Source organism: Amblyomma mixtum, chromosome 3 (genome assembly GCF_055824585.1).
Source record: "Amblyomma mixtum isolate Tamu chromosome 3, ASM5582458v1, whole genome shotgun sequence".
NCBI classification, from domain to species: Eukaryota; Metazoa; Arthropoda; class Arachnida; order Ixodida; family Ixodidae; genus Amblyomma; species Amblyomma mixtum.
This window is the reverse complement of record NC_143014.1, coordinates 66,855,055-66,874,847: the sequence shown is the minus strand read 5'-3', so window position 1 is coordinate 66,874,847 and position 19,793 is coordinate 66,855,055. Positions and strand designations below refer to the sequence as shown.

The 19,793-nt window shown below is 46.3% G+C and overlaps 1 protein-coding gene across 4 annotated transcripts in view; it reads left to right on the top strand.

Moving 5' to 3' along the window:
- The first annotated feature begins 2,278 nt into the window (after window positions 1-2,278).
- The window catches only part of LOC149350491 (uncharacterized), a 133,068-nt gene continuing 115,553 nt past the window's right edge, over window positions 2,279-19,793 (top strand). For 2 of the 4 annotated variants that reach the window (XM_089579519.1, XM_089579517.1), the window contains exons 1-2: window positions 2,279-2,577; window positions 5,156-5,225. In XM_089579519.1, the coding sequence (XP_089435645.1) occupies window positions 5,201-5,225 (25 nt within the window). In that variant the 5' untranslated portion in view covers window positions 2,279-2,577; window positions 5,156-5,200. The remainder of the gene's footprint in view (window positions 2,578-5,155; window positions 5,226-19,793) is intronic. The other 2 variants (XM_089579518.1, XM_089579520.1) reach the window with 1 other exon arrangement.

The window sequence follows — 19,793 nt, the reverse complement described above, 5'->3', positions numbered from 1 at the left end:
CACGAGGTCCTTAACGCTACCGCGTTAAATTCAAGACCTTGCGATCAATTGCGCGCAGTTGTTTACGCCATCGAGCGTCTGCCGTTCATGCGACTTTTAATGTTAAGAGAAATTGTGTACGACAGGTGAATTTGACTGTGTATTTTGTTCCCCCGAGAGGGTCGAGTAACAAACGAAGTGAACTCATATGTTTTTGAGATGTTACAGCAAGCACAACCACGTGATATCTGTATCAGCGCTGTAAAATATCAACAAAGCAAAAAACATTTTACCTTTTCCTAGACAAAAGGGAAGGAATCTAGAAAGAATACGTTGAGGTCTTTGCGTCGCTACTTGGCATCGCCACTTCCATTTGTGAGCAGAAGGCGTAATCGGAACAAAGCCAAGTCCTTCTGCTCTGGAACTGGAGCCTGTGCTGGATTAAGCAATTGAGTGACTTTTTCTGGAAATATCCTGTGGACGGAAAAGAGTTAACCCTCAGGAAAGGAGATCCTCATCAGTGCATGTTGAGGATTTGCCTTTTCGCGTGGACACACTCACGACCTCTGTGTTGATGTTTACACAAATATCAACGTGTTTTGCTGCATTACTATAGCTACTCGCACCTCCTAGTTTCCTTATAGCTATATCTACTTGAAGGACTTCCCCAGATGTAAAGAGTGTCGATCTTGTATACGTCATAATCTGAAAACTCTTCCCTTCATCCTGCTGCCCAGACAGGATGTCATCAAGGTGAGTGTGGACCATACGGGACTAGTGGGCCATAGTTGGACGGTGTCTGCAATACTTATCTGACAGTGGGCGAAACTATGGACGAGGGAGGGAGGGGGAGGGTGGCGTTAGAGAGGGGAGACCAGCACAGCTGTTACTGTCTCTTTTTCGTCACCACTGGGAGGGCGAAAGCTCTGAGAGTCCATTCGTATAGCTTCATGATTTTCTGCCCATACTTAACAATTCTCGAAACATATTCCCAGCTCTGGCTAAACACGATACATTTTCTCGAAAATTCCACACAAACTCCCGCGAAGGCACAGACTAACCGAAGAACTCAGTACCGCAGTCAGCTAATGAAAACTCTAATAAATGAATCAATTTTAATTCAGAGAAGGGCCTCCCTGGAACTGTGGTTCTAACGCTGCAGGCGAGACAAGCTGGTAGGATTGAAGCAGCAGAATAAGAACCTGGGGAGAAATAATCTGAACAGCGTGAGGAAAATGCTAAAGTCTTACGTCTGACGTTTTATTCCTGCTTAATGACTCTTTTGCATACTATTACTCGGAAGCTAACGAAGTTCCTATGCTGATCTAGCTGTAGAGCTTCCGAGCATCGCGCTACAAATTAAGGAATAAAAATAAAACTGCATTTTACATGCTACCAGAGCATGTTTTGAAACAGCTATATGCTGGCTAGATGCAGGAGGAAGCAATGCAAAGCATGAGAGAGAGGTGTGGCTTCGTTGGTGACCATCTGGAGCAAATCTGTAGGCAGCTGCTAGAGGGGGTAGACCTACATGCACAATGCATTTTAAGAGTATTATTCCCAAATTAAGGCGGGTCTCATCGGTTCTTCAAGTGAAAACTTCTCGTCCGGGGTTAGAGGGGAGGGAGGGATGACGGTCGACCCCTCGCTCTCTCGCCCCTGACCACTACCTTAAAAGTGTTTCCGTATATTTATTTGCGAATAAATCTTAAAATGGCTATTTTTTCGAGGGTAGAGAAGATAATTAAGCGTACGAATTGAGAAGTACACGGCACACCACCTCGCCTTGCCCTTGATATGAATAATAGCGAGGCAGATGGTTCACGGTTGCGTCGTGGCCTTTCGCCAGTCGTAAGGGCTTGCGCGCATGGGACCCCTTGGCGGCCCTCGACCCAGTCGGCACGGGTACCACGGACGTCTAGCCGACGCACGGAGGGGCGAAGCGTGGGCCGGCCGCTTGACGTCAGGAGCGCGAGCGTCAGAAGCAGGCAGCGGTCGCCAGTGGGCGCACCGTCGGAAGACGCGGTCTTTAGGAAGAGCTCAGGAATCGGCTAAGGTGGACGCGAATTGCGGGCTCCGGAGGGGACCTTCGCCGGCTGCCTTTACGAGGTTCCAGACATCGCGAGCTCGCCGGCTGCTATTTATACTGCTTGCTCGGCGGAACTGGCGGCGGGTTTTAAAATTAGCACCTTTTTGGCTGTTCCAAGAGCATGCGCAGTGCAAAGGTGACGACGACCAGAAGCTAACAAACAGAAAGACAATTACAAACAAACGGAAGAGCGAGCGAAGGGGAGAGAGGGCGAAAAAAAAAAAAACCCTCACCGTTGTTTGCCTTCAGAGCGGTGGCGGCGGTGCTTCGATTTGCAGCAAGTTCACGGAACTCGGATCGCTCGGAACCAGCGCCAGGGCACGCACGCGACGCGTTGAAATCTGCGCTAGGCAGGAAACACGCGGGACGGGCTGCGGCTCGCCGAAAGTTCGCTGGTTGTGTAGGACGCGCTCCTCAGCGGGCAGCCATGCTTAACCTATAGGCAGCGCAGTTGCCTACAACTACTGCACCCGCTACACTACACGTTCTGTGTGCCTGGACAACCAGAGGTGAGCACCTTTTTTTTTTCTTTTTTATATTTCTTGTTGTGAACGAAGGGATCGCACCGTTTAGCTCCTCATTAGAGGCATATTAAACTGCCCTATCTACCGTCCTCAAGGTGCCTGTTTCATTCTTCTCCAATGATGTGGAACAATGCTGGAAAATAGTGAATCCTGCAACTGATCTTTCGCAAATATCAGCTTCAAGCTATCTCTCTCATATACGGCCGATCAAATATTTGAGCAGTGTGTCCTGTCAACTTTCGTTGCGGCCAGCTCAACGCCCTTCCTTTTGCGCCTAGACGTGGGCTTGCACATTCCTCTGCAATCGCTTCTGCTTGGACGTGGAGAATTATTTCGGTCAATGGCTGTACCCTATATCACTTTTGTAGCCATTCGTAGCACGCATCCAGCTTTGCTCTTCTTATTTTATATAGAGATTTCGTCGTGAAGGTATCCATGACGACTTATTCTTCTATATATTTAACGCTTTCTTGCATGCTTTGGAAGGCTAGCACAGTCCACAATGCTCAGATGAAGCTTTTTTTCCTTCTCTCACGGAATGTTGCGTGATTGCTTAAATCAGAAATCGCGACGAAAAAAGAAGAGGCGAAGCATAACTGCTTTTAGTGCACTGCTAACTATAGTTCAACGCGGGTGATTGCTTTCTATTGTTTAAGTTTTGTGTGCACGACTGCGTCAGTGGTGGAACGTTTTCTACGAACAAGGGACTCATGTCTCGTCATTACTTTGTGGAACTGCCTGTGCAGACCACTATCTTAGAGACAGATAGAAAACAAGACATGAGAAGCAACACTTTCTGTTTTTTTTCTTTTTGACTGGACATCTTACAAATTTTTAGCATGGGATGGTAGCCAACTTCCGGTTTGAAGCGTGCGCGCAGAGAAGCAAGCACTTCAGCTCGGCAGATGGAGGTGTTTTCCTGTGATTTCAAGACGATGCTAATGTTTTAGCTAACCCTATTTCGATAGATCACATTTTCTCGGAGAGTCGGTTCCGAGGCCAGTGGGAGACACTAGCATGAACAAAGCACTTGGCTGCATAATCTTTAGTCATGTTTTTTTTTGCATGAATTCATGAATCTGTTTGTCTACTCTACTCCCGGTCATGAAATAAACAGTTTCCTTCAAACCACCTTACTTGCCTACCTTTTAGCTGTGGGTAGCACTATAGAAATACGCCTAAGCTCGCAGATTTGTGTTCTTGCTTTGTAAATCGATATCTTAGTGTTCCGGAGCCGCTGTGCTCAGGTGACTGGAACATTTTCACATTTTCATTCACTTATTGAGTCAAGCAAACGATAAAGTGGGCTCAGATAGCCTTGCGATGCAATGCGCTGCGCGAAAAAATGTGTTTTCAAAGTTAGGAATAGCGCAGCGATCTCAATTCCCTCAAAGGTTTTTCCGAAAGCACTGGCAATCGCATACGATCAGATGATACGACTTTAACCCGCTACGCGCCCGGCCAAGCATACAATTAATTTATGCCAAGGCATGTACGAAACGTTTCCTTTTTGTCCATTTTAATGAGGAACGAACTAATAAAGCTTCGGCTTACCAGTAAAAACCATAAGAATAAAAGTTAACAATCTGTTTGTGAACGTCGACGAAACCATTAAATTTCTGCGTGGGTGGCTGATTCGTACTAATAGCGTACTGTGTATGCGCTGTGTTTGCCAATAAAAAGCATAATCCCGATTTTCTGAATTTCGACTCATGTCTCAAATGTCCCAAAAGCATATCAACCGGGTGAATTTTCTTGTAGATCCCTTGTGGCTAAAAAGACCTTGTGGAGTGGGATCAAGGTTTTAGCCGTGACTGAAACCAAAGACCGCACTGAAACCCAAACTGGCGATTTCGAAAGGAAAATAGTATGTAAGGAAGTTTGGTTGGTTTATGGGGTTTAACGTCCCAAAGCGACTAAGGCTATGAGAGACGCCGTAGTGGAGGGCTCCGGAACTTTCGACCTCCTGGGGTTCTTTAACGTGCACTGACATCGCACAGTACACGGGCCTCTAGAAATTCTCCTCCAAAGAAATTCCAGCCACCGCGGCCGGGATCGAACCCGCGTCTTTTGGGTCAGCAGCCGAGCACCATAGCCACTGAGCCACCGCGGCGGCGTATGTAAGGAAGTGTGCCCAGCCAAGTGCAATTGGGTTCGTTGGCGAGCAATGCTAGAGTGGGTTTTAGTCTTGTGTACGGGGTGTACTTTATGTCGGAATAAGAACGGCGAACACGTGAAGCACGAAAACAAGCGGGAGCGGGGATTGGCTTACAGATACTGTCGCGAATAACTGCAAACAGCGGTATCTTGACAGTGCTGGAAGCGCAGGGGAAATGTAGGTATTCGTAGATCAGTGCGGATATAGTGTGAACACACAAAAATGGAAAGTCGCTTCATTATTAGTAAATACTTCTTTAGTTATTACCTATTCTTGACTGATCATGTTGAGCCAAATCCGGGCAAATAAAAGCCGAGTATTCTTCCTCTCTGTTTGGAACGGGCTTTACTGCTTTTGTTAATCCTGTCTATGAACTCTGGTAATTAGCCCACTGCTTTTTCGCAGAGATTGGAGGAACATGGAAAAGCTGGAAACTGCATAGCCATCAACATGTTCGCAAGGAAGGACGTTGGAGGTAAGGGTTTCGTCATACGAATTATTCTTATTCTGTGCTGACTTCAGAGAAATGTTGCATCGAGGGTGGTAATCCCGTAAGATGCCTTTGAAACGAGTGTTGTTTGTTTGAATGGTTGTGGCGCAACAGCTTCCCCCTACTCGTTAGCACGTGCCGGTTCGGTCACTGCGGTGTCACAAATGCAGAGTTAGCGAAACTCTGCCTTTGTGATGTCGGCGTGTGCACCGAAAGTGTAAATATTTGCGTGATAAGTGACTGCAAGACGCTGGTGGCAAGACACGCTAGCGGATGCGCTCTCTGCTATTAGCTAACGTCATGCCCTGTCGCATGTGATTCACTTATGCTGTGGGCATTTGGGAATGTATAAAATTTTGTATTTTTGTGGATGTTTCGATTGTGGCTAGTGAATGTGTTGGAGGAGGTCAAAAATGGTTGCGCTTATTTACAGGATTATTATTATTATATTTTTTTGCGAATTCAGCTCCACTGCAGTAGACGCGATAGGATGGTGAGCGCGTTTTCCACATCGGTTAAATCGAAATATCCGCAGAAACGAACAATTTTAAATGTGTCAACACGAATTCTGGACCTTTCTTTGTAAGGACCAGTGATAATGTTCAAATACTGTAGAAAGGAGTGGAGCACAAACTTCTGAACAAAATTAGCTCGCGCCTGCCACGATGTCTTCGTCAAGCTGCCACGCGCTTATATTTCGGTTCCATCTGTAGCTAGGCTGCCGATGCAGACCTCAACAAAAGGCTCTACACATTGCACAGAATCATGTTTGACGCAAGGGCATGGTGGCGCAGGAATCAGGCGCGTCTGAAAATGGTTGAAGTTGCCTTGCATAGTAGGTCTTTGATATGCTAACTGGCAACCATGTGCCAAGATTAATATGCTTTGTATGCCACTTTACGCGATGCAGAAGGCTAATCTATTTTGTCTTGAGGGTCATAATCGATGGCTGACAGTGAACGAAATCCATACCTCTCCAGAGAAAGACACAATCGATCGATTATACCCGCCTTTCATCTTGCGTGTGTTCGGTTATGCGGTACAACTGTAGACGAAAATACCAGTGGTCGGGATTGGTGGGCATAATTTTATTTTGAACCATTTTTTTAAGGGACCAAGAGAGACGACTATAGTCACAAGAAAGTGCAAATGAAGGTCGTTAAGGATTGGCGCTACCTCTGAAAACATTGTTGCGAGTCTGTAAAATTGTTCGTGCATTTGACCCGTTTGCTGGCAACGTTTATTGAAAGACGGAGTTAAGTGAGCTGTACTTGCGAGTCACAAAAACGTAAATGTACGACATTAAGAAATGCTCTGATAAATGAAACTTTTTTTTGCGGGTCTTTTAATATTCACACGTCTGAGTTGTCTGCACGACTTAATTCACTGGCAGCAGCTCGCATAGTTTAGGAACTACAAAGTGCTGTACATCACGCTGGCCGTTTTCTCGACGATGAGCGGCGTCACATTTTGCTCTCAATATTCTCAACTTTCAGGGAATGCAGTTCGCAACTGATTGTTCTGGTAGTGTAGGCGTGTGCAGGGCTCTGTAGTAGAAAAAGAGGAGAAGGGAGCGGTTAACATTTTTACCTGGCTGAGTGCCCCTATTTCCAAATTTCAGCCCCTTTAAATTCCTGCCGCTGACGTCACGACTCCATCTATCACGCCACACTTCCGTCTAGCGCACGTCTATAGGCACTGAAGTTTACTGGCCTGACGGATTCACCAACTTTGTGCAGTACTCAAGAATCAAGTAAACGCGAGCGTCTTAATGGTGCTTATTTTAAGCTAAATGACGCAAATTATGATTATATGGTGCAACTGTATGACTCAGTGGCCTAAGGTCTGCTGACTCGACGCCTGAAGCGTCTCTGCTGAAGCGGCCGCATTCGACTTTAGCCCGAATCCCCGCAGTAGGCGAAGTGCTACCAAACCGTTTTTTGCACTTTTCACGCGTGCTTAAAAGGAGGCGCTCAAACTAATAGACTTACGCGCACGAAAACCAAACTTAGGTGTCGTATTGGTCCATTGTTGAGAAGAAGCACGGCACAGGGTATTGAATTTAATGTTTTTTTCGCCTCTGCATCATTTGTTATTTTCCGATCGTACTTTCCGATATTTTTCGATATTTCGGCTGTTTATAAAACTTCATTGTAAAATAGATAGACCGAGAGAGTTGACTATGCATACATTTGTCAGCATGTCCTGTCACGCGCCACGAAGAGATTAGTTCCACTCCTTACCTAGCACGTCATGGAGTCAGGCGTTGCACGAGTAATTTTCGGTGATGTGACACGAGGCCACGTGTCGGCTCTCTTTGTTGTCAGCAAAAATTTTTCAACCTGTTAAATGGCATACTTAAGGATTCAAGAAATGCATGCCAAGAAAGGTTGATGCCTGGTTCTAAGAATAACCGTCGTGTAGAAACAGTGACTTTTTCCTAACGAAATCAAGCAAAAACGGCGAAATAAACTGTTACGTTTAACAAAATCTCCTTTATGCTTTCGTTTGTTTGATTTCGAGAAATTGTGACGATTTTTTCTGTCTTGAAAAACGCTTAATGCTTTTGACGTCATTTAGGGGAAAAAAACTTGCAATTTAAAGACATTTCTTATATTATCTCTTAGAAAGATAGCATTCCTGATGTACAGCGGGTAATTATAACTACTACGTCAACCATCTCTCAGCGAAGCGAGGCCTTTGCTTTTCTTTTGCGTGGAGATGAATGTACTGATAGGAACATAAACGCTGCCGAACAGCGTACGCATTTTCACCTTTCCCTGGGGCCCCGCCGCGATGGTTCAGTGGTTACGGCGCTCGGCTGCTGACCCGAAAGACGCGGGTTCGATTCCGGCCGCGGCGGCTGAATTTTTTTGGAGGAGAAATTCTAGGGGCCCGTGTACTGTGCGATGTCAGCGCACGTTAAAGAACCCCAGGTGATCGAAATTTCCAGAGCCCTTCACTACGGGGTTCCTATAGTCTGAGTCGCTTTGGGACGTTAAACCCCCCTAAACCAAACCAAAACCTTTCCCTGGGGTTGATATCGTCATTTCGGGGGCGTCGAGTTTCTTCGCGATTATCGTTGGGTATTTCGCCGCGATTAAATTCCAGTGTTCATTTTTTTTCATCGCAAGAGAAAGGGTATAACGCAGTCACCTTTTCACACCTTTCACCCTGTCTATCAAACAAAAACGGAGTCGAAATCGGCTGTTAAACGTTACACTGTACTGACCCCAATAAAACTTGCTCCCGAGACTTGTGAGGCTAATTATGAGGACATGAAATAATAATAAAAAACGTTCATTAGTGATTTTCGCGAAATAAATGCCACGCTACGGCGGCGCCGTGAACTATTCTATAAGATATAGCTTGGTTTATTGAGTTTAACGTCCCAAAGCGACTCAGGCTATGATGGACGCCTTAGAGGAGCACTCTGGATAATTTCGACCACCTGGTTCTTCAACATTCACTGACATCGTACAGAACACGGGTCTCTAGCATTTCACCTTTATCCAAATGCGACCGCCGCGGCCGGTATCGATACCGTGTCTTTCGGGTCAGCAGCCGAGCACCGTAACCACTGAGCCACAGCGGCGGCGTTCTATAACGAGCATCGGTGCGCCGAACTGGGCCGTTTACTCGGTTGCGTGTGTTCGCCGGCGCACTCAGACGTTATTGTCAGAGTTTTTCCGTAAAAATATATCTTTTGAGCTCTGTTACGTGTACGTTTGTATGCCGACGAGATGGAAGTGGGGATAAGTGTCATTGCGATAGTTTTGCCGAGCATGGGGACAGGAAGTTTGCACGCTGTGTAGTGGAGCGCTTGCAGAACCGTCACAGAGGAGTTCTTATCAAGCACCGAGCCTCTCTTTCTAAGGAGATGATTTGCGTGCTCCTATGTAAATGCTAGAGGCTGTTTGTTAAGAACCATCGCTGAGCACACGCGAATAACGGTATCGTGAGCAGTTGTGTGCATCAATGTCTCTGTTATGGCAGGCCTTAACGACGTGCGCGTATGGTGATTTGCTATCCGGGGAGAGGAGGGAGGCCAGTATAATGACTTACTCGAACTTCGTTCCATTATAATTCTTTTCGAACTTCGTTATTGTCTCATGCATTCGCTGTTACTAGAAGCAAAGTGCACTCAAACGGGCACATGGAAAGAACGGAAGAGAATCGAACGAAAAGATTGCGTCATAGTGGCCGTGCATTCATTAAGTGCCCTCCATCCACTGCTTACAAACAAACAGAGCGCAAGGCGCGGTTGTTATAAGTGCGCGAGGAAGGCGATCTCATATTATTCTCTCTTTCCACCTGTACACACGAGTCGCTGAGTCTTGCTTACATGTAGACTAGGTGAAAAAAAAAAAAATGCGCTTATAGTTCTCTCATTCACCCGTTTTACAAGTTTCCAACTTCTATGTTATCGATTTCTGATACTCGCCAAAGTGCGCGTCTACCATTCACGGCTCGGCACGGACGCCAGCCGTCTGCACAGGCCAGACAGCGATTTCTTCCTTCTCTCTCGTTTTGTCCTTTTACATTGCCCAGCAGCGAAAAGCCTGTTGGACACGAGGTCTCAATCTTCAACAAACATGTGCGAGTTTATCGCGAAATTTTAAAACAAGCACGATTTTACTCAGGCTGCGCCCAGGAGCAGTCCTCTGTGGAGCCGCCATATTGAATAAACTGAGGCGCCCCCTCTAGATCTTGAAAGCTGCCAGTTGACTCAAAAGCTGCAGTGGTCGCAAACATGAATAACGGATATTCATAGCGTCTTTTATTGGAAATATTTTTTTCGATAAGTTGATTCACCTGTAGTCCACCTTAAAGTCGTAGGCAAATTAACCCGAAATGACGAAACGACGACCGAAACCTACCGGCTGTTCCGTGAAACATCGAGAACATGAATATGAACACGACGAGACAAAACACCGTCACGAGAATGCTGCCTGCATCTCATTTAAAATGGAGTACCCATTCCGAGATGACGCTCGGGAAGGCACATTTGCGAAACTAAACGATGAAAGCAAAGCATAACAAGTAGATTTAGCGACATTAGAAAGCACTTAGAGATGGATAGTTGGAATCGTTCAACACGGCGCAACAGAGGTACGCGTCTCAGGTTGTCTGACACCGAGTATGTTGACACAGGCGTACTTGTTTACACTCTCACGCTGCAGTGTTTACCTCGTTCTCGTAGCTACGTGGCGCCACCGGTACTTTCTGGTCATCGCTGCGTCATTTAAAGATAGCATTCCAAAGAATGCACCCTTTGATGAAGGAAAACAAGTGACGACGAATGGAAATATTCTACTCAAGCCGAGGTCGGGGCCGCGGCATCCTTTCTCGACCTCAGTGCTTACTTACAGCAGAGGCCATGGTAACTGAGCATGCGCTGTCCTTGCGTCACTAACAGACGGCGCAGTGCGCACGGCGACTGCAATGCTTCCAGCAAATGCAGCTCCGAGCTCTTTGTAAAGGAACTCCTAGGAGGCGTTCTGGGTCTGCTTTTTCTTCGAGACTTTGCCACACCACACGGGATGAGCCCGCGATCTGCCAACCGCGAGCATATAGTCTAGCTTGCATATAGGAACTGTGGGAATCCTATTCAAGGGCTGAACGCCTGCCTTCGCAGTTGCTAGTGAGCGGGCGAGGTGCTTGATGCGTGTCGCCTGTACGCCCCTCTTTTGCGCGCGCCGTCCTGCGTAGTGGAACACCGCGTACAGCTGCTATAAAACAGCCGCACGACCCACCGTGCATTAAGGCAAGCGGTACAATATAAGCCTCTCGTAACATGAGCCGAGGTTTCAAGTGTAATCCACACATGTCGTTATGAAAGTCTGTAGTCGAGTAGAGAAAGTAGGATTATGCTTTACACTATACAATACTGAATAATTAACTAGCAAAAATGAGCTTTTAATCAGTCCAAGGTAAGAAAAAAGCTGCATATTTATATTTGGATGGTGTCAAAACGAGCTACAAATGGCAAACTTTCCGAAGAGTTGGTTCTGTTTAGCACTCTGTGAAGAAGTCACGCGAAGCCCCAGAATAACACAAAATTGCGGACGCTGGCGCGCGCTGATAGCGGCCGCGCCAACTTGGATGCGCCCTGTCGACAGTTGCGGGGGAGGGCGCTGCCAGGCAGGAAGCTGCCGTGACGTTCTCGGATTCCGTGCTCTTTATTCCGAGCGCGGGAATAGTTTTCGCAACATTGCAAGTGTTTCAGAAATTACTCTCGTGAGAGTTACTAAAACTCTCGAGCTGAAATTCTAGTACTAGCTGCTGCTTGCCCTAGGCGACTGCCAAATGTACTGCTTTATCTTCATACATGCCACATGCTCAATTTATTTAAAACTCTTGGCTCGCGTTACGTGGGGCCAGTTGTACAGTAGTCCTCAAGTATTTTCGTCAATACTGTTGTACAAGTTCATGAATATTTCCCGCAAACATAATAGTCTTGCTTCTTTAGTAAACTTCGTGAGTAGGTTAAAGTGATTGAGCAAGGCATTGATGAGAAGGTTGATGTCTTGTTCGCATTCATCAGGACCAAAGAACGGGTGCTGTTCTGTATCTCTTGCCTGTCTGAGGGAAGCACCTTTCTGTTGTGTCGTGAAACTCCATGGAAATGTGACATCGCAGGTCAAGGAATTTCACCCGCTACTTTTGGAGGCATGGAATATATACTTGCATTCGAACACTGCTTATGCAGTTGGTTGCTAACAGCATTTTTGCATGCTTCGCAGTAGGCACTGGCGGATTGGTCTTGATTTAGCAGTCAAGGGAATTCAGCTGCACGCGATGCACGCCGCTGTAAAAGTGGTGATGAGGTGGACAGAGCCACAATATGTGCGCGATTTCAAAGCGACGAATGAAAAAAATAACAAGGTCTTCCCAGACTTCGCGCTTTCAGCGCAGCTATTCCGTTGCATTAAGCAACAGGTCAGCGAACTAAGGTTGATATTTTGCACATTTCCACTAAGCTCTCAGTAAACTCTGACGCAATCCAGTGTGCCGTCCTTTGACGCCCGGAATAGAGAAACGCTAACTTTGCGCCGACTGCGAATGGCCCTCTGGCACATCCAGGAGGTCGGGTGCTGATAAAACCTGCTTTTTCACCCCATGGTCTCCCGTGTCTTTGCAAGCGATTGCTTAGAGCGCGAAAGTCTCATGCAGCGAGCCTTCTAATCCCATTCAGCACTGACCGAGTGGCGCTGTCTTGGAACCTGTGCGAACCCTGTGAAAGAAGCACATTCGGCTTTCCGTCCCAATTTTCGTCGTTTCTTTCGCCGCTCTAAGTAGAAAGCGCTCGTCTTCCATACGTTCACTTCTTGCACGAAAACTTCAGCGCGCCTTTTTTTGAATGCCCGAGACGCACGCGGACGTATTCATCCGATTTCTCTTCGCGTGAGGCGAGCGTTGTACGACGTCTGAGAAGCTCGCTTCAACGCATCGGCCCAATTCATGTTGCCACTGACCCTTATACATGCCCTTATTTCCCGCAAATGCAAGCGACACTTTCCCTTTCATCGCTGATCGCTGCAGACATTTAGTGGGAGGAGCATCCTTTTGAAAACCGACAGGCTGACTGGGGATTTCTGCACGTCCAACAGGACGGGATTCACCCGTGCGGAGCCCAATGCGCTGAATGGGTATGCCATACAACTATAAGATGAAGTGATCTGACTTCTCAGATGGAAAACACAAGTGCGCTTTTCTCTTATAATGCCACAAACAGTAATATAGTAAGCCTAATAACATGCTACTCTGCATGTTTTATTAAAAAAAAAAAAACATTGACGGATGGTTACGGTACAGTCGGGCTCCGTTAATACACTCCGACCCCCGTTAATATGGACGAATTATGGACAATTCTTCTTGGGACTAAACTTTTCCAATGTTTTTACTCCTCTTTAATATAGAAACTCGGTGTCCGGAACAGACAGGAGGAAAATGTACGGGGCCCATTGGGGCCCATGTATTTTTTTCCCCGTTAATATGGACCACGATGAGAACGAAAATTCCGAGTGCCTCCCCAGATGTTCCGCCCCTTGTATTTTGATCGCAGAACACCAGCAAAAGGAAGTGCGAAAGTGCAAATGCCTGAGCGATGTCCTTTTAGTTTGTGTGTGGTTTCATGCTCCAGTGGCAAGCAAGGCGGAAATACCAACTGGTCAAATTGGTTTATAGAACAAATTCTCAGTTGTCTCCTGCTGGTACCAGTACCGAACCAGCTAGATATCAACTGGCTCTAGTTGGGATCAACTGGGAATTTGTTCCGTAAGCCAGTTGGACCAGTTGGGATTTCACCCCTGCGCGGAGTCGACGCGTTTCCATTGATGTATTGCATAAATATCTGCGAAAAAAATTATTTTTGTGCGCCAAGTTGAAGGCCACATCCCGTCGCTATTAGCCGAGTTCTTGAAATGTTAACAGTCGTAGTAGCAGATACTTCATCTCACCAAGAGTCGCCATTACGCACCTCATGCACCTATAGCGCTCCAAACTGGCTAAAATCTGCACCGCATGATTTTAAAGATAATACCGGCCCGAATAATGCACGGCTACCACATTGCTGCACGTCACTATGCTGAGAAGTCCGTATCCGTAAGACGTTTTTTTTTTTCAGAATATTTTTTTCATGGTTCTTTATAGTGAACGAATCTCTTTATGGGCATTTTTTCTCGGGAAACAAAGTGTCCATATTAACGAGGCACGACTGCACTCTATAATGCGAAATTTGAGCGCAGCTGGATTTTGCGATATAATGAGGCAGAAAACTTGGATGGCGCTTAAGCTACCTTTAATTAAGAGTACTTCTCCAATATGGCAGCGCCCATGGGAATAAGGTCTATACGACCACACGAATAGTCCGAGATGTCCAGCGACACAAGTTCCAACATTACATGTGCTCGCGTGGCATGTGAGCTCGAGCCTTTCGCCCTTGCGCACCAGACAGGACACATTATTTGTATTGTGCAAGTCTGCGATATGCTGACGGCGTTTGCCAGTAATGGTGACTTGATGCGCGTCCGCAGCACTCAACTACGTTAGCGAGAGTTCGACAAAAGAGGGCCTGAGTTATCGATCACACGCAGTGCTATTGTTTGCGCGATGCGATAGATGTCGCCACCTGCTTCCACGCTCTTGTTCTAGTGCACTTTCATTCATGCGATGCACGGTCTGTCACCGAGCGAATCACTTGGTTCAGTAGAGACGCTATCACTCACTTGCCGCGAAGGTTCACAGTCTAAGCCGTTGTACTGAACACAGATCTGCAGCCTAGGTGGATGGCTGTGGCTACTGCATTTTGACAGGGTAAAAGTTTCGGTGCGTTAACATTTCACGGCACGGATAAGAAACAGACTATGCTGGCTTAATCCAGATTCCTCCAATACCACGTACACAGTAGCTCATGGTGTACCTTTACAACGATAATGTTTTAGCTCATTGAGATAAATACCTTAGTCTTCGGTCGCAGTTATCTGTGAATGTTAGCTGGCACATTCAGCCTATGCCCTCCTTATGGCGTTCTTTTTAAAGCGTTTTCCGAATTGGTAGTCAGCACAGACAGGCCTTTATAGTCACAGAGCTATACGCGCTTCGTTAGGTAGCAGTGATTAAGCAACAATAGTAAAATAATTAAAGGCAGTGTGTTCGAGATTGTTTTCTTTTTTCTTTGCAGTGAAAGACAATCCTTGATTGGTGACGTTGTACTTTTTTTCCAGCTCTACAGCGCCCCTAAACTGTGCTAGTCGAAACAACAACAATTTGAAAGCCGTCGTCAATGAAGTTGGCATACTTAGATGATGGGATCAGTATTTCACGCAGATCCCTGTCGGTGAGCGTTCTGGTGCGATGACGCCCAGATCAGTTTCATGGGAACAAATTGGAACGTTTTGAAACAATTCGTTTTTCTAATTATCCGGATGCAGAAGTTGGAGATTCGCGCCGAGAGCTCGCGTGGTTCTTGACACTCTGGAGCTAGTGAACAACGGTGGAGTGCTCGCACATTTTCATCATGTTCATCCCCCGAACGCTGTGAGCATGGTAGGGACTTCCCCGTTATGTAGAGCGTAACAGTGTAAATTATGAGCTGTAGTGGCCACTTTTGCACAGGGCTCAGAACAGTTGTGTTGGAAATTTGTGCAGAGCATATTTGCATGACACCTACATATACTATAAAAGGCGAAATATTTGCCTTCATTGACGGAGATGTGTTCGCTTTTCATTTTTGTCTGTCCGCCGCCACAACAAATACGCAAGCATAAAAAAGTGAACATTTTTTGACTGTGATCGAACTCATCATTTATTTTCTGAGCGTCGAGAAAAAATAATTACTGAGAGGAAAATCGCGCTTCTTTGCGAGTTCGAGCTCCGGCAGTACCCTTGTACCCATTTGAAAAAAACTTTGAGGCAGTAAAGGAAAGGTCGCACACAGAATACAGAGGAAATATAAGACCAGGAAAACGTGTGAAGACGGAGTGTTTTGGATTCCTAAACAACAAGAATCCCTGACGGCCAAAGTCCGAGAGCTGTCCTTTTTCGAAATGCGATATATGCGCGCGTATTTGTCTTTCTCCTCGCTTCTTTCCTTTCCCTTATGTCCCGTTTTACATTGGCGAGCCGACTACGGCTTTGTCAGGGGATGGTTCTCCTCGCGATTCAAGGTGTTGAGAACCCGGGATGCAGAACGAAAAAACCGCACGCGGGAACCCCCTTCGCAAAAGACGCACTGAGGTTACGATACCAGTTTTAGAAACACTGTTTCTTCGCGCCGCACTTTCCGCTGGAAAATTGGAAGTGCAGTGGCAGTTTTGCCAGCTTCCAGAAAGAGCGCCTCTTCGCCACATTTTCTTGACGGAAAAATAGGAAATTCCGCTGTGGTGGTGACAGCTTCGAAACGCACTTGTGCCTGACAGAGCCTTCACGGGTCTTCTCTCCGCTTCGCCCCATTTATCTGGGTTTTTTAATATTTCTATTTCTTTCGGGCGAAGAGTTCAGTTTTTCTCTTCATGCCGCCAACGAAAAAAGAAAAGAAAAAGCCAACAGCTACTAGCATTCGGATCTGATCCATTTTGTTCTGACTGCGAAGTCTAGAGGAAAGGTTCACGAAAAGATAAAGTTAGCAATAACATTCGCTTGACAAGGCGACAAAGAAAGAGGTGAGGATAAGAAAGTCGGAGACGTGTGCACAGAGTGACCGAAGAGTCGTTAACGTCCCCCCATTTATTTTTCGCGTTCCAACGGAAGTGCTTGTACGCGCGTTTTGAAGAACAGGTGGCAGAGGCGGAAGCAAAGAATTTATACCGCCCTGGACAGTGTTCCGAGCATGGTCATGCTTGCCTGCCGTAGCAACACCGCACAAAACAAATTTGTAGGTTTGCTCTCTTGGACATTATAGCGCTCCGCTGCCGACGCGTTTCCCGTGATCGTCATTGTCATTCTTAGGCACTGTTTTGATGCTAGGGACCACCTACTGCTTAACAAAAAGCAATGCCCTGTTGATCATGCCCTACACGTGGAGAGGGGGTTAAAGGAAGCTTAAGAGAAGAGAGGAGGAAAGTTCAGCTGATTTCATCGTACGTACGGAGCATCCCATGTTCTTTTGCCTGTAAAAGCAAAGGATATCCACACTTATTCTACAGTCTGTTGATCGAGCCTGCGACCCTTAAATTTTGAGGAGCGCATTGATGCCTGAAGTGTGTCACAAAAGCTCTATGTGGCCGACAGTATTATCAAACACAGAGACTTGGTATGAAAAGCGTCGGCAACTGCTAATTTGCATTGGACATTCGTCAGTTATGAACTGTGGGTGGGGAAATGAATTGAATGACTACGAAAGAAAAAAACAGAAGGCCATGTTCTTAGAAATTTCGAAATGAATTAAGTGAGTCTGTAAAGGTGCACAGAAGTGGACCAGTGGAATGCATCACCGATATAGGTTTATGTCTCAAGGGGCCAATGCTGCTGATTCAGTGAAGAAGGAAAACGGATCAAGCCCATAACGTTTTAAAAAGGCTTTCTGTCTCGCCGTCACAAAAGTGCCGGTCGGCACTTTTGAGACGGCGAGACAGAAAGCCTTTGTCGGAGATCAAATGAAGGTGCTTTGCAATCAAGCATATGTAAGCGCGTTCCGCAGACTAGAAAATTAAAGCTGGCTGCGGGGTGGCTTTTCAGTTTGGCTGAGTCTTCAAGAGTAAACAAGGGTGGCTGACCCTTAATAACTTCGTTTTGGAAGCTTGAGCGCTTACGCTGAGCACACACCTTCAGCATCCAGGCAGCCCAAGAGTTTGCCGTCTGAGCTCCTCTCATCTTCGGACTCCCTGGCCGCAGCGCGCATGAGGCTGCACGCCTTGGTGCCTTTCTTTCGCAACAGACTTGTTTTAGTGTAAGCGCAAAAACGTTTCTTTTTGCGCTGAAGCGGCCTTGTCATTAAAAAGCCCTTTCGTGACGCAAAGTTATTACAAGCTTAGTGTTTGCGCAAACGTTCCTTCAGTTTAGAATTATTTCGCAAAATGGTATATTATCTTGGGCTAACTTTGTTCTAAATTCCACATTTGTTTGCATGTTCACTCGAACAAACTCGGCACTTTAACGTCTGAATTCAGGAATGAATAATCATTATTAAAAGTTAGCATCATAATGAGGAATTAGCTTTGAGCATATTTCAGAACAGCTAGCTGTCAGTCACTGCTGTGTACGTATCCTTTTGATATCTCAAAGGCGAAAGTCGAATGCCATTATTTCGCGAATTCAATGTTGAGACTCTCTACCTTGTTCGTGCAAGCTGATCCTGGTGTCGAATAGTTTTGCGATACTGGTAGCTAGAAAACCGAGTCGCTAAATTCTTCGGTAATCCTGAACCAAAACTACGAAAAGAATTTCAGCTTTTATGGCAACGTGCCAAATTACAGCATCTACTACAAATGACTCAGCAGTGAAGGACGCCGGATAATGGAAAACTACTTTGGCTCTTTCAAGGTGCACGAAGTCACAGTACACGCGAGTTTTCATGCAGGAGTGCGGTTGTCGTGGCCAAATACCTAACCCTCGCCGTGGTGCTCAGCAAACACCATGCCCGCGTACCACCGAAGTTGTTCAGAAACGCGAACTAAAGAGTATAAGCTCAGTTCTTATACGCTGATTTATTTCCGTTATTTTGACGCCTACAGACACTCCCTCCCTACCTGGAAAAAAAAAGAAAAAGTAAAAAAATTGATGGTCCTGTGTGCTAGTTCACTTTCAAATTATGAACAACTTGCGATGTTTCAACCAGTGGCCAATGAGTAATTACTCCCTTATTACAGTGGACAAATTCAGTGCTCAGAGTTCCCAACCTTAACCAATACAGCAGGAAACAGACGTTTGAAACAATGAAAACGGGACGTTTTCTAAACCATTTCTTTCGAAACTTTCCTTTCACTTCCGAGAGGCTTGAGTAATTGAAGTAGACTTGGGCTCCCGAATGGGCGCAGCCGCAGCACCCAGCCGAATATCTCACTGGGCAGCCTGCATCCCTATGCGGGAGAAAAAAAAAATCGATGGCAAAAGAATGCACTGGCAGCAAACTTGCCGTGTTGTAACATGCCCTTGACACTTATTTTTGAAGGGTATGCCTGTGTGCAAATGTTATAAAGGAAGAACGGAGTGTAGGAAGGAGTTGATCCCTTAGTTACCCGTTTCACGTTGCATCGTCTGTGAAAACAAAAACGCAGAAACTTTAACTTATCTTGTTGTCTACTATAACTGTGCACGTGTCAGCTGCTTCTCTCAAGGTGACGTACAGCGTACCCTTCGGGTGCGAAAGCAGAATAACATCTTGTGGATACTTGAAACACCGTTGGCGTAATATCATGCTAGGGTGAGGGACGTGAAGAATTCGAAAGGACTCTCTCGATCCCAGCCCAGTGCAAGCTGTAAGCGTAAAACGAACAATTATGGTGGTGTTTTTCTCTCCCTCTGATCGAAGAGAACATTTGGCTGAGGACTGCGTGATTAATTCCTGGAAACTGTTTTCTGCCTATTGGTTGAGACTGCGCCAAAATAGAGGCGGCGCGAATGTGTGATTGATGACAGCGATGGGCGTTATAAGGCGTGCATTCGTGAAGATGGCAGCCGTGGTCTCTTGACCGGCCTAGTGGCGCTTCATGCATTGGTGGCCAGAAGGAGCGAGCGAAACCCGTAGGGCGGTGCTCAGTTGGGCTGGGGCTGTCTATAAATCACCGTGGGAAAGCAGGCAGGCTGGGTTTTGCTTGTTCTCGATCCTGTGTAGAAGCGTTTTTGGTTTCCTCAGAACGGGGAGATTAAGTTGCATCGATCGGCTGTTCGCTAATGTTGCGAGCAATCGTTGGTCCGTAGCATAACTGGTGGACACGTCGTAGGCATACTCGGGATCGGTTCAGCCCTGTAGACGCGAGCACTGGAGCACTAGAATGTAATAAACACTGTGGTTTATATTTTTTCAATGGCCAAGTTATTATTTTGCCCCCGAATTTAAAATTTTCGGTCGAAGCGAGTGAATGCAGGGTGACAGATGCAATAAATACTTCA